This window comes from Sarcophilus harrisii, chromosome 2 (genome assembly GCF_902635505.1).
Source record: "Sarcophilus harrisii chromosome 2, mSarHar1.11, whole genome shotgun sequence".
Classification (NCBI taxonomy): Eukaryota; Metazoa; Chordata; class Mammalia; order Dasyuromorphia; family Dasyuridae; genus Sarcophilus; species Sarcophilus harrisii.
The window spans coordinates 236,932,240-236,950,458 of NC_045427.1; the positions used below are offsets into that span (position 1 = coordinate 236,932,240).

At 36.0% G+C, this 18,219-nt stretch overlaps 1 protein-coding gene across 8 annotated transcripts in view; it reads left to right on the forward strand.

Moving 5' to 3' along the window:
• PHACTR3 (phosphatase and actin regulator 3) overlaps positions 1-18,219 on the forward strand; it is a 262,235-nt gene that overhangs the window by 145,831 nt on the left and 98,185 nt on the right. For 7 of the 8 annotated variants that reach the window (XM_031951701.1, XM_031951700.1, XM_031951702.1 and 4 more), the window contains exon 4: positions 740-931. The exons of the other annotated variant lie outside the window; for it this stretch is intronic. In XM_031951701.1, the coding sequence (XP_031807561.1) occupies positions 740-931 (192 nt within the window). The remainder of the gene's footprint in view (positions 1-739; positions 932-18,219) is intronic. 8 annotated transcript variants of the gene reach the window in all.

The following is an 18,219-nucleotide window of genomic DNA, read 5'->3' on the forward strand; positions in this document are numbered from 1 at the left end:
AATGTCAAGAGGCAGCATTTCTGGCCTTAGACTTCTTGGAGTTAGGAGGATATGGGTTCTAGTCACTCCCTTAACATACTGACTATGACACATTCTTAACCATTCAGTGTCCTAGGCATCTCTAACACCTGTTGCAGTTACCTGTACCTTCAGTACAAGTATAATAAAGGAAAGGGGATAAGTATTTCCTCACTTCCATTTTGTAGATAAAAGATATCCCATTTTATTTTTGAATCAGAGAACTAATCCAATGGGGAAAAATTTTCCCCAATGGGGAAAATAGAATGTGAAATTAATTGGAAGCTAAGAAGATTTGCTGATTTACATTAGCAAAGAAAATTTTCTCACTGAAAAAATGGAAACAGCAGAATGTGAAATTAATTGGGAGCTAGAAGATTTGCTGATCTACATCAGCAGAGAAAGTTTTCTCACTGAAAGTTTCCTACCTCAAAAAATCACAAATTCAAATCCCCTTCTATGACCACCACCAAAAAAGGAGAGTATCAGATTTTTCCTTAAAATTTCCATCCTTGTTGTAGTGGGCACTCACTCACTGATGCTTGAGGTAAGTAAGGTGAATTATTGATTAGTGAAAAAGGGCAAGAGAGTTCTTGAGCCAGGAGTAGTCAGGCCGATTAGCAGGTTCTTGGTAGAGAAATGTCCTCGTGTCGTAGAATTTGAAGGCTTCTGTAATTTAATTCTGATAATTTAATTCAGATTAAATGGCATGATGTTTTAGATGCTGAAGCCAAAGCATGCAGTGCTGATGCTGGCACTAGAGCAACGCAGAGTGATCCTTCAACCCCCAAATGCCAGGCCTTTACCTCAGAAGAGATGCAGCAAGAAAGCTCCATAGCAGAAGCAGCAGCTGCCACAGATCAGACCTCACTTGACAAGGAGCTGCACTCAGAGGAACAGAAAGAAGATGCAGGTATTTGGATGTACCTCTTACAGGGTCTTCTTGCAGCAGCCCTCCATGCCCCAAGGCTAGGATTCACTACCAAGACAGAAAGCAATGCTTACTGAACTACGGAGGAGAAGAGGGAAGGGGAACGGGTTGGTCCAGGTGTCTTTATGGAGACCATTATATCTCGTGTGTCAGCACAAATGAACATAGGACTAGCCCTCAGCAAAACTTTCTTTGATTGGTCTATAGTAATCTTTTCTTTCCTTTCATCTATTCTATGTCTTGTTACCACAGAAACTTGCTTTAAAAAATTAACTGATGACAATTCACAAGGTTACTTGTACCAGGGGTATTTGCATTCTCATAAGGAACTCTTGAAAACCCAAAGGAATTAATTAATAATTGTAGGCACTGCCTTGTGAGGATAAGGGAACTATTTTAGGAGGTTGGGTGTATTGTTAATAGCTCCCGAATCACCTAGTTTCCTTATAAAACTAACTCCAAGAAGTTTTTTTTTGTTTTTTTTTTTTGTTTTTTTTTTTTTTTGCTTACGGAGAAAAATTAATCATTGTCACCCCACATGGCAGTGACTGCTTCTACTAGAGCTAGTATTACTATAACTACTACTTATACTAATGCTACTGCTATTGATGATAATTATCATAATAGTGGAAATTTGAAAAAAAATTAAAGTTGGGAAAACACTTTATATGCATTATCTCATTTGAGTTTCACAACAATCGGGGCAGTGAACTATGAATGATTGTTGTTATTATATCCCATTTAAGACAGTTAGGTGATGCACTAGGAAAGAGTGGAGATCTTTGAATCAGGAAGAGTTGATTTTAATTTTACTTTACACTTCTTAGTTGTGTGATCTTAAGTATTTAAGTAAATTATTTATCCTCTCTCATTTGGAAAATGAAGGTAATAATAGCAATGCGGTCATATAGTTGTGGAGAGCATTATTAAAAAAAAATTTGTAAAGTATTTTACAAACCTTAAAGTGATATATAAATGGTAGCTATAACTATTACTTTATTGGTGAGTAAAACTGAAATTCACATTAATAAAGCAATTTGCTCATGGTTCCACAGCTAATAAATGTTAGAGGGTTAAAATAAAGCTAGGTTTTTTTGACTCAAAGCTTATCTCCCATCTGATCATCTGGAATATCTAATAGCATTAGGCAGAGCAAATAATGCCTGAATACTCTGTGGTCAAATCCTCTGAACAAGTATTCTATGTCGGCTATTGGGAAGCCTGAATATGGGTGTACATTGAAGTTTATGGGCATTAATGATGCAGATAGACAGAAATCTTTGTAGCTACTTCTTCCAGCTTATTTTAAGATCAAACATTCAATATCCTTAGGGCCAAATATATATAGGAAGGGCTGGTAAAGACAAATTGGACAAAACAATTTAAATCTCAAGATACAGAGAAGGGGAGAAAAAATTGAAACATTTTACCTAGTTGTGGCCATTATGTATGCTACAGTTTCTTGGAGTCACAGATGAGAGTTAAATGTGTCAGGGAGACACCAAAGGTAGAAAGCAGCCCTGAAAAAGACAGCATCCCTCAAACCATTCTTCCAAGAACACAAAGGAGAAGGGAAAAAAGATCACCTACGTACATATATACAATTTCCATTTCTATAGCATTTAACAATTGAAAAAGTAAACTTTTGTCATAATAACCTCACAAGTAGAGAGAATATTATTTAAATTTTATAGATGAGGCCACTGAGGCTCAACAACATGAGGTTTACAGTCACATAGCTAGTATATGTTTGCAGCAGTATTTCTTTGTTAAAAGCAAGAAGATATGGACTTTAATTAACCACATCTCCACAAAATCCTTACCTACAATCTTGATGTTATCAACCAAATACTCAAGTTTCCAACCTTGCCTTCCTCTCTTTTTTTACTCTAATTCTAATTAGGGTTCTTTCACCTACATCATATCATCTTCCTGAGGGTCTGTGCTAGTCCAGATTTCCAGACAATATTTAAACATCCACCACTTCTTTTAAAAACTCAATTATTTGTGCAATTTTACATGAGTACTATGGTAATCTCACTGTTGAAATTTCTGACTTTGTTGTTTTTAAACTTTTAAATATAAAACTTATAAAGATCTATATTTCCACATTTGGAAGGGACTGGCAAGACTATCCAGTTCAACCCTTAATCCAAAGCAGGATTTCTCTTTGTAATATTTCCAACAAACTGACATCTAATTTTTAAAAAAAATAATTAAGGCAAGGAAATCACTTTTTCCTGGAACAGCTCCTTGCAAGGTAGTGACCATGGTTTTTTTTGGTTTTGTTTTGTTTTTCTTTTCTTTCTTTGTATTTCTGAAGCTTAACAGTGCTTGGCACATAGAAAACACTTAACAAATGCTTGTTAATGACTGATGATCTTAATTTTTAGGAAGTTTTTCTTTACAGTTAAATAGTCTGCCAATTTTGTGGTTGAACCTTGAAATCCTATCAACCTTATAAAATAAGCTGACTGGAAATATAGTGATTGTTAATGGAGTTCTACTAGAGATTTGGCTAATAAATGTTCATTTTCTAATGCTCCTAGAATTAAGAAATGAAATGTTTTCTTTAACCAAAAATTATTTTACACTTCCATTTTATAACAGTTTCAAATTTATCATTCATTCAGTAAGCCTATTTCTGAGTAATGAAGCCTTCCTGCTTTTCTTTGGGCAGAGATTTCTTTGAGTTTCTTAATCTTTTTTTTATTTTTTTTTAATGGGAGTTTGTAGGGTTTTTCTTTCCCTTCTTGGAAATTTGTCCTCCTTCTCTGAAGAGTTGTTTACTAGTGATATTTTGGTCAGTTTCTAGTGACATTTCAGAATGTTTACAAGATATGTGCCCTGTCAACCCACATCCCACCCATTTGCAATATGCATGTTTCTGATCACAATGCAAAGGTTTTTCCATTCCATCTTTTATGATGCCACTTGTGTCTCTAATCATAGTCCCATTCTACAGGATCATTTTAAACAGCTTCATTTTTATGTTTCTTCAGATGCCAGCTTATTCCAAATGCAAATCCCCTTTGATGAAATTTAAAAATCAAAATCTCTTTTGCAATTTTTTTCTGCTTATTTTGTTTTGAGGAATGTTCTTTTGCATTTCAACACCTTATCCTAACCCCAGTTACTGTGCTCAAGAAGCTTAGGATGTAATGGGAGAAAAAACAAGAAAACAAAATATGTACAATGAGCTATAAAAAGGATAAATAGGAAGTAATTAATAGAAGTAAGGCATTAGAATTAAGAAGGGGTAGGAAAGGCTTCCTATAGAAGATAGGGATTTTAGTTGGAATTTAATGAAAATCAGGAAAGTCAGTAGAAGAGAATGAGGAGGGAGAACATCTGAAGCATGAGGAACAGTCTTATTCCACGAGAAATGGAGTAATTTATGTGTGGAACAAGAAGGAAGCTGATGTTACCAGACTAAAGAATGATTGGTGGGGAATAAGGAATAAGAAAACTAGAGAGGTAGGAGGGATTATGCAGGGTTTTGAATGAAAAAAAAGTAGATTTCTTATTTGATCCTGGAGGAGGATAAGGAGCCACTAAAGTTTATTGAATCGGGGAGGGAGTGAAATGGTTGGACCTGTGCTTTAGGAAAATCACTTAGAAGGTTGAATGGAAAGTGAATAGAGAGTGGGGAAGAGACTTGAGGAGGCAGATCCACCAGCAGGTTATTACAATAAGTCAGGCATGAAGTAATGAGAGCCTGAAGCAGACTGATGACTGCATCAAAAGATGAAACATAATTCGAGAGATGTTGTAAAGGTAAAATTGATAATCCTTGGAAACAGATTGGATATGGGGAATGAGAGACAATAAGGAATCAAAGATGATACTTCAGCTGCGAAACTGCAGGACTAGGAGAATGGGATTGCTCTCAACAATAAAAGAAGTTAGGAGGTGGGAAGGATTTAGGGAGATAGATAATGAATTTAAAGTTGGACATGTTGAATTTAAGATGTCTACTGAACATCCAGTTCAAGATGTCAAGAAAAGCACTTGCGGATGTAAGATTAGAGATAACCAGAAAAGTTAAGATAGAATATGTAGATTTGAGAATCCTCAATATGGAGATGGTAATTACATTTCCAGTAGCTGATGAGATCCCCATGTAGTATAGAAGAAGAAGAAAAGAAAAGACCCAAACAAAAACTCTCTTGGACACACTTATGGTAAGAGGACATGAGGACATCATCTGAATGATTTAATAAAGAAGACTGAGAGAGATCAGTCAGTTGGATAGAAGTAGAACTGGGAGAGGGGTAGTATTTCAAAAATCTAGATAGAAGAGGAGAAGATGATGATCAACAGTTCCAAAAGCTGCAGAGAGATCAAAGAGAAGGATAATTGAGTAAGGGTTATTGGATTTGGCCATTAAGAGATCATTAGTAATTTTGGAGAGAGCAGTTTCAGTAGTTTCAATAAGGTTGAAAGCTGGATTGTAAGAGGTTAAAAAAGAGTGAAAGGAGAGAAAATGGAATCATTTCTTGTAGAAGACCTTTTCAAGGAAGTTTGCCACAAATGGCAGAATAAATATAGATTAGTAGAGATTAAAAAGATTGAATGCAGGATAGAAGAACTGAGGATAGGGGAAACATGGACATGTTTTCAGACAGTAGAGAAACAGACAAGGAGAGATTGAAAAGTTAAGTGGGGATGGGACAGTTAGATGGCACAGTGGCTAGAATGCTGCCCTGAAATCAGGAGAATTTAAGTTTATATTGGGTCTCAGATACTTATTAGCTGTTTGATCTTGGGCAAGTCATATAACCCTAAATTCTTCACACACTCACATGCACACGCACACACACCAGAGAGAGAGAGGAAAAAGAAAAGGGAGAACGAGTGGGAGAGGGAGAAAGAGAGAGAAAAGAAGAAGGAAGAGGAGGAGGAGGAAGACAGGAAGGAAGGAAGAAGACAAATGGGGTGATACAGGAGACAGAATGGAATGAAATCACTTGAAAAGGTAGAGAGGTTAGCCTTGATAAGAAGAAAGATCACCTGTGAGACAGAAGTGAATGAAGAAATTGTAGCAAAAGACATGTGAGTGATATGACATGAGGAAAAGGGAAGAAGAGAGTGGTTACAGTAAATGGCCTCATTTTTTCTTGAAAAATATGAAGCAGGGTGCTCAGCTGAGAAAGGTGAAGGGGGAACCATGGAAGGTTGTGGAAGGAAGAAATGATTTGGAGGAGTCCCTATGGTGATTAGGACAATGAGTTGATAAGGCACTCATTTAAGGATTTCCTAGAAAAAGTGAGGGCTTGGCTAAGGTTGTGTAATATAGTTTTTTATTGTCCCCACTCAGAGGAGTTGTACGATTTTCTCTACTTTCACTCATCAGACGTATATAGACACAAAGGCAATACCTGGAGAGATCCAAGACCAAGGATTCGTAGTGTATAATCAACAGAAAACATGATGAGAAAAGTCATGAACTATGCATCAAACTTCATTGAAGGGGAGTTACGTGGGGGTTTGTAGACAACAGTTATTATGATTTTGATTGAATGGCAGAGACAAATAGCATGGACCTCAGAGTAGGAGAGGTTATTGTTTGATGGAGGGAGAAAACCTGGAATTGACAATGGTGGGGAGAACAAAGAGTACTTAAACTCTCCCACCCTGATAAATTAAGGTGTAACCAGTACAGGAAAGGGAGGGTGGCTAGCAAGACTGTGTCATCAGAGAGGAGCCAGGTTCTGTTACTAGCTAGAAGCCAGAAGGAAGGGAAAAGGAAAAGATTTAGAATGAAGGGAAGTTTTTTTCCCTAAGAGATAGACATTCCAGAGGGCACAGTAGAAGGGAAAGGTAGTGTTTGGTTGGAACTTTAGGGTAGGAAGGTTGAAGATATTGGGAAGGAAGAATTGAATGGTGAATAGGGTTTAAATGATGATGTATAGGGGTTCAGAAATCATCTTTTCATTTCTGTTTTTCCAGAGGGTCAGAAAGGGACTGATATTTCCATTATCCTAAAATCTGCACTATGTAATTGAACACTGTAAAGCCTGACCTTTTCTTTCTTAGACTTATTTTATCTGGATATGAAATTACCTGTAGGGAATAATTTCTACCTTGGCTTTTGAGTAATTTAATCATGAATCTTATAAAAGTGAAGATTGATAAGATTACTAAGATTTTGTCATTGTGAACTCTGGAAGAAAGGCACATTAGTGTAACGTAGTACAAAAAGTGCAGGAGCTGGAGCCAGAGAGCCTGGGTTCAAACCTGCCTTAATCACTTATTCTCAGTGTTTATGGAGTCATCACTGAACCTCAGTTTTTCCATTCATAAAATAAGAGGAAAGAAATGGGTTTTTACAATTTCTTCCAACTCAAAATCTATGATTGTATTCTAAAAATTGTAAAAATCAAAGTAGTTACAGTCTAATTCTTAGAGTTGTTTTTTTTTCTTTTTCTTTGTTGCTGATGAGAGCATGGTACTAAGGATATAAGTGAAGATAACATTACAAGTCTTACACCTCCTGATTCATCAGATTATTATTTTTTTAATTTTAAAATATCAATAATTTATTTTCAGGTTATCTTATAATCTTAAACATTTTTGTGATTCTTCCTTCCCCCTGGATTGTTGACATTCTTTCCTTTCTTAAATTGTCCTAAAATAATTTCTTTTTAAAATTCCTCTCCCTTATTTTTCACTCACTACTTTGTATTATGTTTATCCATGTGTGCCCTCAACAATCAGTTGGGTGATCCTTGAGTTCAGAACTGTTTCTCTTTTAAAACTTTGTATTTATCATAGCTTAGTAAAGTTTTTTGCCCATAATAGCATAGAGAGGCAGTCAGGGCATGTGCTGGATAGCCTGTATCTGGAATCTGGAAGAACTGTATTCAGATCCAGCATGAGGCACTTATAGCTATGTGATCCTGGGACAGTCATTTAACCTGTTTGCCTCAGCTTTCTCATCTCTAAAATGGGGGTAATGATAGCACCTAATTGACAAAGAATTGAAAATTGAAGGAATACCCATAAATTGGGGACGGACTGAACAAGTTGTCATATATTAATGTAATGGAGTCCTATTGTGCTATAATAAACGATGAGCAGGTGGATTTTAAAAGAACTTAAAAGACTTATATGAACCAATGCTGACTGAAGTGGGCAGAATCAGAAGAACATTGTACATAGTAACAGCAACATGTGTGAAGATCAACTATAATGGATTTAGCTCTTCTCAGACATACAATGATCTAAGCCAATTCCCAAAGACTTAGGATAGGAAATGCTATCCATATCCAGAGAAAGAACTATGGAGTTTGAATGCAAATCAAAGCATACTATTTTCACTTTTGGTGACATTTTCCATTTGTTATGTTTCTTCTTTCACAACATGACTAACATGGGAATATGTTTACATGGTTATACAAGTATAAGCAATCTGATATTGCTTGCCTTCTTGGGGAGTAAAGATGGAAAAGAGGAAGGGAAGAAAAAATTGAACCTCAATATCTTATACAAAGCAAATATTGAAAACTATCTTTATATATAATTGGGAAAGGTAAAATACTATTTACTTCTCCCCCAAAAAATAGCACCAAATTCTTAGAATTGTGAGGATCAAATGATATAATAATTTTAAAACACTTAGCAAAGTATCTGACAAATAACAGATAGTTAATGAATTCTTTTTCTCTTCCCTTTCCCCATTAATACATATTATTATGTTGAATAGAATTAAGTATTTAAGAAATCATGATCCTATAATGTGATCTTATCATTATAGAGTATACCTTCTATCCCTATGGATCACAACTTCTCATTTCTTATCCAAAGTGATTTTTCTCATCTTTCCCCATATCAGTGATTTATCCAAGGGCCCAAAGGTCTCATTCCCTCTTTCTCTTTTAATATTGCTAGGTCATCAGTACATCACTTATGTTCCATATGTTGGTGTCCACCTGTTCCTAACTTCACTATTACAATCCTTTGTCCAGCTTTACACAAATTTGGTATCATTTAAAAAAACCTATTTTGAGACTATCCCCTTTTTCTGATAGTAAATAAAAGACAAAAAATAATTATTTTATGATTGACTCCAGTATGATCTGAACCTCTTTTTTTTTATCTCTTCCTTTACACTCTAAGGCACTGGCTTGCTATGTTTCTCATATATGAAAATATTATGTCAAAAGATAGCATATCCCTCCATTAGGTTTTTTTCCCCTTTGAAAGGAGTTTCTTTGTTTGCCAAACATGGCAGATAAAATATATGTTTGAGAACTAGGGTCAGCAAATTGGGCCAAATCTGTCCACTGCATGTTTTTGCTATGGTTTATTAGCTAAGAATGGGTATTACATTTTCCAGGCTATACACAAACAGGCAATGGATTGGATATGGTTTATACACCACAGTGTAATAATCCCTGCTCTAGAATATTCACTAAGCAGTAGAGAAATGAGTTCTTTCTACCCAGTTTTTAACCAGTGACTGATATTTATAACCCCTCTTTACTTTATTCCGGGCCATCATTATCCATGTTTTTCACATAGATTATACACAGCACAATCCTATAGGACTGGTCATATTTCATGGATACCATGTCAGCACTGGGACTTCCTGCCTCTTATCTTATTCTCTTGCTAAATGACAGTTCACTTGTCTTCTGGTCATACATGATAAACATAAAGCACTTCTTAGAAGCATGCAGCAGCCTACATGCTTCTAAGCATGTTCTACATGGGTTTCTTCATTCCTCTTTAGACCACCTAAATATTTGATTGAGCAAAACGTGTAGCATTGAAAATACACAACAGCTTCAGCATTACCAAGAGAACATATGCATCCAAAGATGGGTAGCAGTTGAGGAACATTAGAAGTACAATGCAGTCTCCTAAATACAATTCTCCTTTGAAATTTTGGTTTAGTTCATTATGTATCTATAGTGATGTGTACTGATGACATGTTTGGCTCCAGGCCACTTTTCCAGCCTCATTATACTTTATTCTATGGTTCACTCTTTGTGGTCTACTTGATGTGCCTTTGTACAGGCTGTCTCTTATGACTGGAATATACCCCTTCTTGTTATTTTCCCTATAAAACATAAAACATTCCCTTGAGGAAAGAATATGTTTCTTTTTTGTCTTTTTATCACCAGTACTTGGCACATTGTAGAAGCATAACAAATGTCTGTAGGTTGGTGATTGAGATCTATGAAAATGAGATAATTTATGGAAAATGTCTTTTAAAGTGCTATACAAATATAAACGGATGATTGTATTACTGCTATTATTTCTATATGTAAATGTATGAAATCACATCCTCTCAGGGATGAAAACCACCCAAAAAGAATGTCCCAAATGAACTTTGTTCTTGTACTTTATTTTAATGTTAAGGAAGGGCTGGGACTTTTAAGCCCACAATATTTCCACCATTTCTCTCTTTTTCAAACATCTGTGATCAAGTTGCTGCTAGAATGTTATGGAAAGCTCATAGCATCATAGATTGTGAGAAATAGAAAAGAAGAAACAGGGTGGGCTAGTGGAAAGAACACTGTATTTGGAGTCAAGTGGTCTGGCTCTGCCTCTTCCCACCTGTGTGACTCTGATTAAATCAATTAATCTCATCCTCCACTTTATTAGCTGCAAAATGGTAAAGTTGGAACTGGTGATTTTCTCTGATCCCTTTAATTCAAAATCCTTAGAGATCAATGAATCACATCTTACAGAGGAAGATATTGAGATTCAGAGAATTTCTATTTTTTGCTTATACCTCTGGGAAAAAGCTTCACATCGGCAGTCAGGAATTTTAACTCAGAGAAAAAGGCCCTAAAAGTAAAGAAATCCTTCCCTTCTCCACCTTCAATTGCAAAAGAGCACATTCAACTTAGGAATAAAGATCTCAAAGCCATGTTAAGAAAGACAGACTTGATATAATATCTCATTTATTACATATCTCAGAAAAATAGCGTCATCTCATCCCTTCTTTTTTCCAACCATGCATTCATTTAACAAGCATTTATTGAATGTCTATTTGTACTAAATAAGGCTGTGATGCATGGTATGGAGGAAAGATGAAAAATATACAGCACCTTTAGAAACTTATTATGGAATAAGAAGATAAGATATATGCAGAAATAATTCTCATACAATAGCAGGGCATAGCCAATGTCGAAGGATATAAAGTCAGTCAGGCAATTAACAGTCATTTATCAAGTACTTACTATTTGCCAGACACCAAGTGCAAGGAATGCAAAGAAGGCAAAGACAAAAATAGTACCTGCCCTCAAGTAGCTCTCATTTAATGGGTGAGACAATGTTCCCAACAACTATGTGTACAACAAGAGATATCCAAGCTAGATGGAAGATAAACTCAAAAGGACACTCTAGTATTAAGGAGGACAGGGAATGACTTCTTGTAAAATGTAGGATCTTAGTTGAGAAGCTATTGTTTGTGCTTCATTCTCAGAGAAGCAAGAAGTGATGCCATGACATGTAAGTGAATTGGATTTAAGAGAGGGAGAGCTGTGCAAAGTCACCAGCCTCACTTTTTCTTCTAGACCATCTGGGGCTAGTGGCAAGATATAGATTAGGATGACAGAAGATGAACCTGGATGCAGTGGGAGAGCTTACACTTTTTAAGCTAAGGTCTTTAACAGGTTTCATTTTGACTGACCCCATTAGGTTTTAAGGTTAGATAAGAAATGAGGCAGAGAATGACCTTTTTTACTTAGTTAAAAACATAAAAACAAAACCCCAAATACATACACACATATACATGTGTATGTGATGTTTATTTCAATCTGGCAAGGAGGGTTTCTGGCCAAAACAGCAACAAGTGCTATTTACATTCACTCTGAGCCAATCAGGGCCCCAACAATGACCCAACAATGGTCAATCAATGAGAGTCAGAGTGATGGAAAGCCAGGAGGTAAAATGAGGTTAGAGAGAGCATTTGAAGCATGGAGGAGAGCCAGAGTAAAGTTGGGTGATGGAGCTTCTTGGTCAAGGAATGGTAAGGAGGCCAGTATCAGTGGAATATATAGAGGGAAGTAAAATATGAGAAGATTGAAGCAAACTGTTGCAGAAGTTCAGAGAAAGGGAGAGAGAAAACACCTTTGACTAGTGGGGACCAAAGAAAGCTTTATGAAAGGGATAGCATTTCAACTAAACCTTGAAATTTGGGTAAGATTTTGAGAATGGGAAAGGGAAAGAGGACATTTCCGTTGGAGGGATGGAAAGCATTTTAGTAGTTTTTATAAAAGCTAAATTGGAAGTTCCCTAAAAGAGTAGATTGTTTATGATTAATAAAAGAGGAATAGAATGGGTTTTATGACAATTATCTTACAATTTCTTCCTCTTTCCCACTATTTTTATTTGTTCCTTTCTTGAATCTTAAGTGACTCTGTTCTTTAGATGCCTCTGATAAATAAAGTTGACCTAGTTTTTTAAAAAATGACAATAACAACCACAGAAACCCTAAGAAATTATGTTTCTAAAGCAGTTGCATTGGAATCCAGGATTCTAAAGCCCTGAGGAATGAGGTATGGTGGGGATGGACAAGGAAGGGAAGGATAGACAAAAGGCAGCATTTCCATGGTCAGAGTTCCTCAGTTGAAAAAAAAAAAAAAAGGTGACTTGTCATAGTGGATGGAGTTTTGAATTTGTTGTAAGGAAAACATGAATCGAAATTTAGCATTCATAGCTCTGTGGCCCTGGACAAATCAATCCCTGGTCTTAATCCCAGTTTCTTAATCTTCAAGATAATAGCACCTATCTCACAAAGATATTGGGAAATAGTATTTATAAAATGTTTTATGAACCTTAAAGTACTATAAAAATGTTTGTTACTATTTAAATTTATACATTTAAGTTTACAATCAGAACACAACGATTTAAAGTGAAATGTTCTGTTCATCATTTATTAAGTACCTGTTATGTTCAGATACATGTATGAGCTAATCTTAGTTTACTACTGCAAGTTAGACCAGTGTGGCTGGACTATAGAATCATGTATACTAAGTCTGGAAAAGTAGCCTGGAGCTAGAATAGGTCATCGGTTCGTATTTTATAGCTATATAATTAAGTTTCACAGTAATAATCCTAAACTCAAAAAGTTTATATTCTAAAGAGCTCATAGTATATAAAATATAGATAAATATATCACAATATAATTTTGGAAGACAGAGTATCAAGAATGGGAGGTCTAGAAAGGTTAAATGGAGAGTGTAGCACCTGAGCTAAACCTTTCAGGAAGATAAGAATTTTGAGAGGCATAAATAAAAAGAAAGTTTATTCTGGCCTTGGCTAAAGACCTGTTATGAAACAAAAAATGAAATGATTGTCATATTTAGAAAACAAACTGGTAAATCAATTTTATTGATACCCACAGTGCATAAGAAAAAGAGTAGTATTGTATGAACTGAAACTGGAAAGGTAGTTCAGAGTTATAATGTTAAGGGCCTTAAATCCCAGACCAAGAAAAGTCTTTACTTTATCCTAAAGGTAATAGGAAGATACTGAACAATTTTGAACAAGGGAGTGATACAGTTGGGATGATTGACTGGGATAGGAGGTAACTGCTATATGGAGTAGACATTGAAAATCAGAGACTAGAAACAGAGTAGACAAATCAGAAGGGTATTAGAGTCATCTATGTGAGAGATGATGAAGGCCTCTACCATGATGGTGGCCATATGAAGAAAAGAAGATGAATTTTAAAATGAGGTTGTGAAGATAATAGTGACTAATAGGATCCAGGGAGCAAGATGGAGGAAACTGAAAAATGAGTGGGTAAACTGACCTGCATGACTGAGAGTGAGGTGTGGTAGTAGCATGGAAATCCTCAACAAAAGTAGGGAAGTTTGAAGAAAGTTCAAGTTCAGTGGATGGAGGAAGATTATCAGATCTCTTTTATATGTATTAAATTTGAGCTCCTAATGCTGTGTCCACATGTTGATGGTCTTTGGACAGGTGATGCAAGAATAAAGTTCAGAAGAAAAATTAAAACTGAATATGGAGTTTATTTAAAGTCATTTGGATAGAGTTGATATATGAATCCATGTGAACAGATGAGATAGATCAAAGATACCATAATATAGGGAAAGGAGAAGGAGGTCTCAGGCTGAAATTTGGGGGAAAGCCGCTTAAGGATTGGTAGATCAATGATAATTGCTTATTTTTAATGTAAGCCTATTAGGGAATGGTAGATACGTGTCAAACTGTTGCCCAACCCTATAGTTACTTATTGGTAACTCAGGTTCCCTGCACATTTGGATGTTTCTATAATTTATATTGCATTGTTTAACATCATACAAATTGCTATCATTAAGTAATTACAACCACCAGTTCTTTCACTGTCCTGGGATATAATTTGTCTGGACCTGGTAACTTTAGCTCTTTTCATAAAGCCAAAAAAAATAATTATTCTATTCCCTTAATATCCCCTCATTTATTTTGGGTTTCAGTTATCTACAAATCATTTTTTAGTTTTTTTTATCCTTTACATTTCAAGTACTGTTCTCCTGGTAGAGAAAAAATAAAATAAAAGCTGTATAGCTTTTTCTCTCATTCTTTATGCTTGTCCTATTCATGTCGAGTAAAAGTCTTTGACATCTTTCTCTGATATTTCTTCCCTACCCCTGAATATAAGTAGAATAAATCTTTTTTTTTTGCTTGTCTTTGGCATTCTTCACCGGTCTCAGTTTATTCTGAGCTTTAGTATTCTTGGCACCATTCTTTGACACTACCCATTTATGTGTTCATGGTGTTATTTTCCCTTGCTTCATCTTAAATACATTTCTTTCAAATCTAAATTGTTCACGAGTCTCCTGTTGATCCACATCAGTTTCTTTGTACAATTTTCCATTTTCCTCCTAATAAAAACCATTTATATTTATTTTTTCAATTTCTGTCTCAGAGCTTCCAATCTTTCCCAGAAGGATTCCTTTTATAAAATTTTTGTCCATGCAATCCTACCTATATTTCTCTAAAATCTTTGCCTAAAATACAAATTTCGTTTCATTATCCCTTGTTTTCTTCTTTGTCCTGCATTTCCAAATAGGCTGGTTACTGAAGTTTAATTCAGCTCAAGAAATTTAAGTACTTTCTACAAATAAGGTACTCTTCTAGATACTGTAGATACAAGGACAAAAAACAATAGTCCCTATTTTCAAGGATCTTTGTATGCAACATGATATTGAATAAGTAAACAGAAAGAAATTAGGAAGGAGAAAATACTTACATGGAGGGAGGGAATCGGGGAAGAACATAATATGTAGGAGGTAGCAGCTGAGCTAAGCCTTGAAAGAATTCTAAGAATTAGAATTAAGGAAGTTCATTTCAGGGACAGGAGACAACCTGTAGAAAAAGGTATAAGAAAGGGATGAATGTGCAGTTCAAAAAGTAGTGGACCAACTATAAAACTGTGCATATCCTCTGATCTAGCAGTACCTCAACTGGGTCTGTATCCCAAAGAGATATAAAAAAGGAAAAAGGATGTACATGTGCAAAAATGTTTGTAGTAGCTCTATTTGGGGTGGCAAAGAATCAGGTGGGGAATGGCTGAATAAGTTATGATATAAAATCATAAGAAATAATGAAAAGATTGATTTCAGAAAAGCCTAGAAAGACTTACATGAACTGATGCTGAGTGAAGTGAGCAGCACCAAGAGAGCATTGTATACAGCAACAGCAAGACTGTGTGATGATCAGCAATAATAGATTTAGTTCTTCTCATCAAGTCAGTGATCCAAGGCAATTCCGATAAACTTTTGAGAAGAAAATACCATCTATATTTAGAGAGAGAGGAGGGGGGAGAGGGGAAAGGGAAGAGGAGAGAATGAACTATGGAGACTGAATGCAAATCATAGCATACTGTTTTCACCTTTTTTCCCCTTCTTTTTGTGGTTTTGCTTGATTTTTCTCTCCCAATATGACTCATGTAAAATGTGAAATCATGTAAAAAGTTAATGTATATGTAAAAAAAAGTAAATAAATATATATTTTAAAAAAGCAATAGGCCAGTTTAGCTGAAATGTAGAATGGATGAAGGAAAGTCATATGGAATGTTGAAAGAAAGGGATGACATTGTAAAAAGGACTCTACATTCCAGTAGAAAGAGTAAATTGCAAAGGAGCCATTGAAGATTTATGAGCAGGAAAGACATTTTTGGTCTGATAAGTCTTAGGAAAATTGATTTGACAGTTTGTGGGTTTTTTTTTAGGATATTAGAGAAAGTAGAGACTGGAACTAGGGAGATCAATTAGAAGGTGGTCACAATAGTTCAGGTGAGAGACCATGTTGAGATTAACAAAATAATGATAACGGATATTGAGAGAATACTTTAGAGATCTCAGTCCTTTTTATATATTTTATGTAGTAGACCAAGTGTCTGAGGTCCGTAGGGCTTGTTACAAGGGTTGGGGAGGTGATTAGGACCTCTTCCCCCATTCTCCAACATTTAGCAAGTTAGGCTCATTAGTGCAATTGTGTCATATTTTACCTCCACGTCACTAATGTTGAAAACAAAATGCAGCACATGTATAATCTAGCAGTGTTATTTGTCATATATAAATTATAGCTTTCTAGATTTTGGAATTACAGCAAGTATGAAAAAGCAAGAAAGCTACTAAGACCTCCATGGGTGCTTTTAGATAAGGGTTACACTTCTCTAAAAGAGCATTTTACCTGAGCTCATGGACAATGTTTTCTAACGCAAAGCAACAAGTATTTAATAAACGCTTCTTGTGAGCCAGACTATGTGCTGAGTTTCTGGGGATATAATTATGAGCCAAAAGAAAGGAAAGACAACACACTGAAGAGCTGACAAGGGGAGATAATATTAATAAAGTCAAGAAACTCAACAGCAGGTATCAGGAGAGGAATAATGGTTGATCAGCAAGACCCTCTCCCCAAAATGGAAACACAGGAGGAGATCACTGTTGAGAGAAGGGGGATGATATGGTAGAGGGATTTTCTAGGATGAGAAGGTCAAAGGAAGAGATGACTGTTACAGGGTAAAGAGAGTCCATGTGCTAAGGAAAGTTCCAGGGTGAGACTCAGCTGCAGCTGAAGGATGATAACAAAATCCAGAAAGCCAGAAGCAGAGCCAAGAGAAGGAAGGTTAGTCAGATTGGAGAGCTCTCCAAACTATAGGCTCTAGAGGGAGATTACCAAAGAGAAAAGCATGGTAGAGAAATATTCCAAGCTAAGAAGGCACTGAATATTTCTTAAGACCTTAGTCATTGAAGGAAATTCCAGGGTAAGATGTGAGCTGAGACATAGAGTCTGAAGACTAATTGATCAGGGCATATGGGTCTGGTGAGAGAAGGTAGGAGTAGCTAGAGAGTGAAGTGAATAGAGTTCTGGGCTTGATTCATTCTCCTTAGTTCAAATCGGTCTCTGACACTTAGTAGTTGTGACTCTGGGAAAGTCACTTAACCCTGTTTGCCTCAGTTTCCTCATCCGTAAAATGAACAGAAGGAAATGCTAAAATACTCCTGTATTTTTGCCCTGAAAACCCCAAAAAGGGTCACAAAGAGTCAGACATGACTGAACTCTCGTTGCACTCATAATTGGTCTTTGGAACAACTTGGCTTGAACACATTTTCAAGGCCCTTAGTGGTGGTCTCAGATGTTGTGTCCTGTATTCTCTGTTACCTGTAGGGATTTGTTAAACAATTCCCGGAGTTAGCCTAAAAAATACATACGTTATATTGGAAGATGGTAGATGGAAAGAGCCCAAAGTTAGTTAGGTTTCTGAATGATGGTGGCAAAGTAATGCAGTCTAAGCAGGAAAGAGTGTACATATTCTTCTTTTTGGGTTCACAGTATTGAGGGTACATGGGAGAGGGAACACCTAGTATAAGAAGGGATGCAGTGTTATATTGTGAATCCAATTTCCATAAATGTCAAGCTATGGGAAATGTATAAGAGAAGGGAGTGTACTGAAAGGGAGTTTGTTAACAATAGCTTTGGTATTTCAGAAATAAAAACAGATGAAATTTGGAATAAGGGGGGGGAAAGTAAGGCTGAAGTGGATAGAGATGAGAGTTGAAGAAAGAAGTTTCTGCAAATAGTAATTCTTTAATCACAGAGCTAAGGATAAAAGCAGTTGTTATCCCACAACGGTGGGACTGCAACTCCAGTCCATTAAAGTCTGAATACTCCAGAGTCCTATGATAACTGACCATAATTTCAGTGCAGGTGCAAGAAAACAGTGACGTCAGCTTGCACAGCTGGTCTTACTAAATAGAAGAGAAAGGGAGGTCATGGAAGAAAATAGAGCAGAAAGGTTT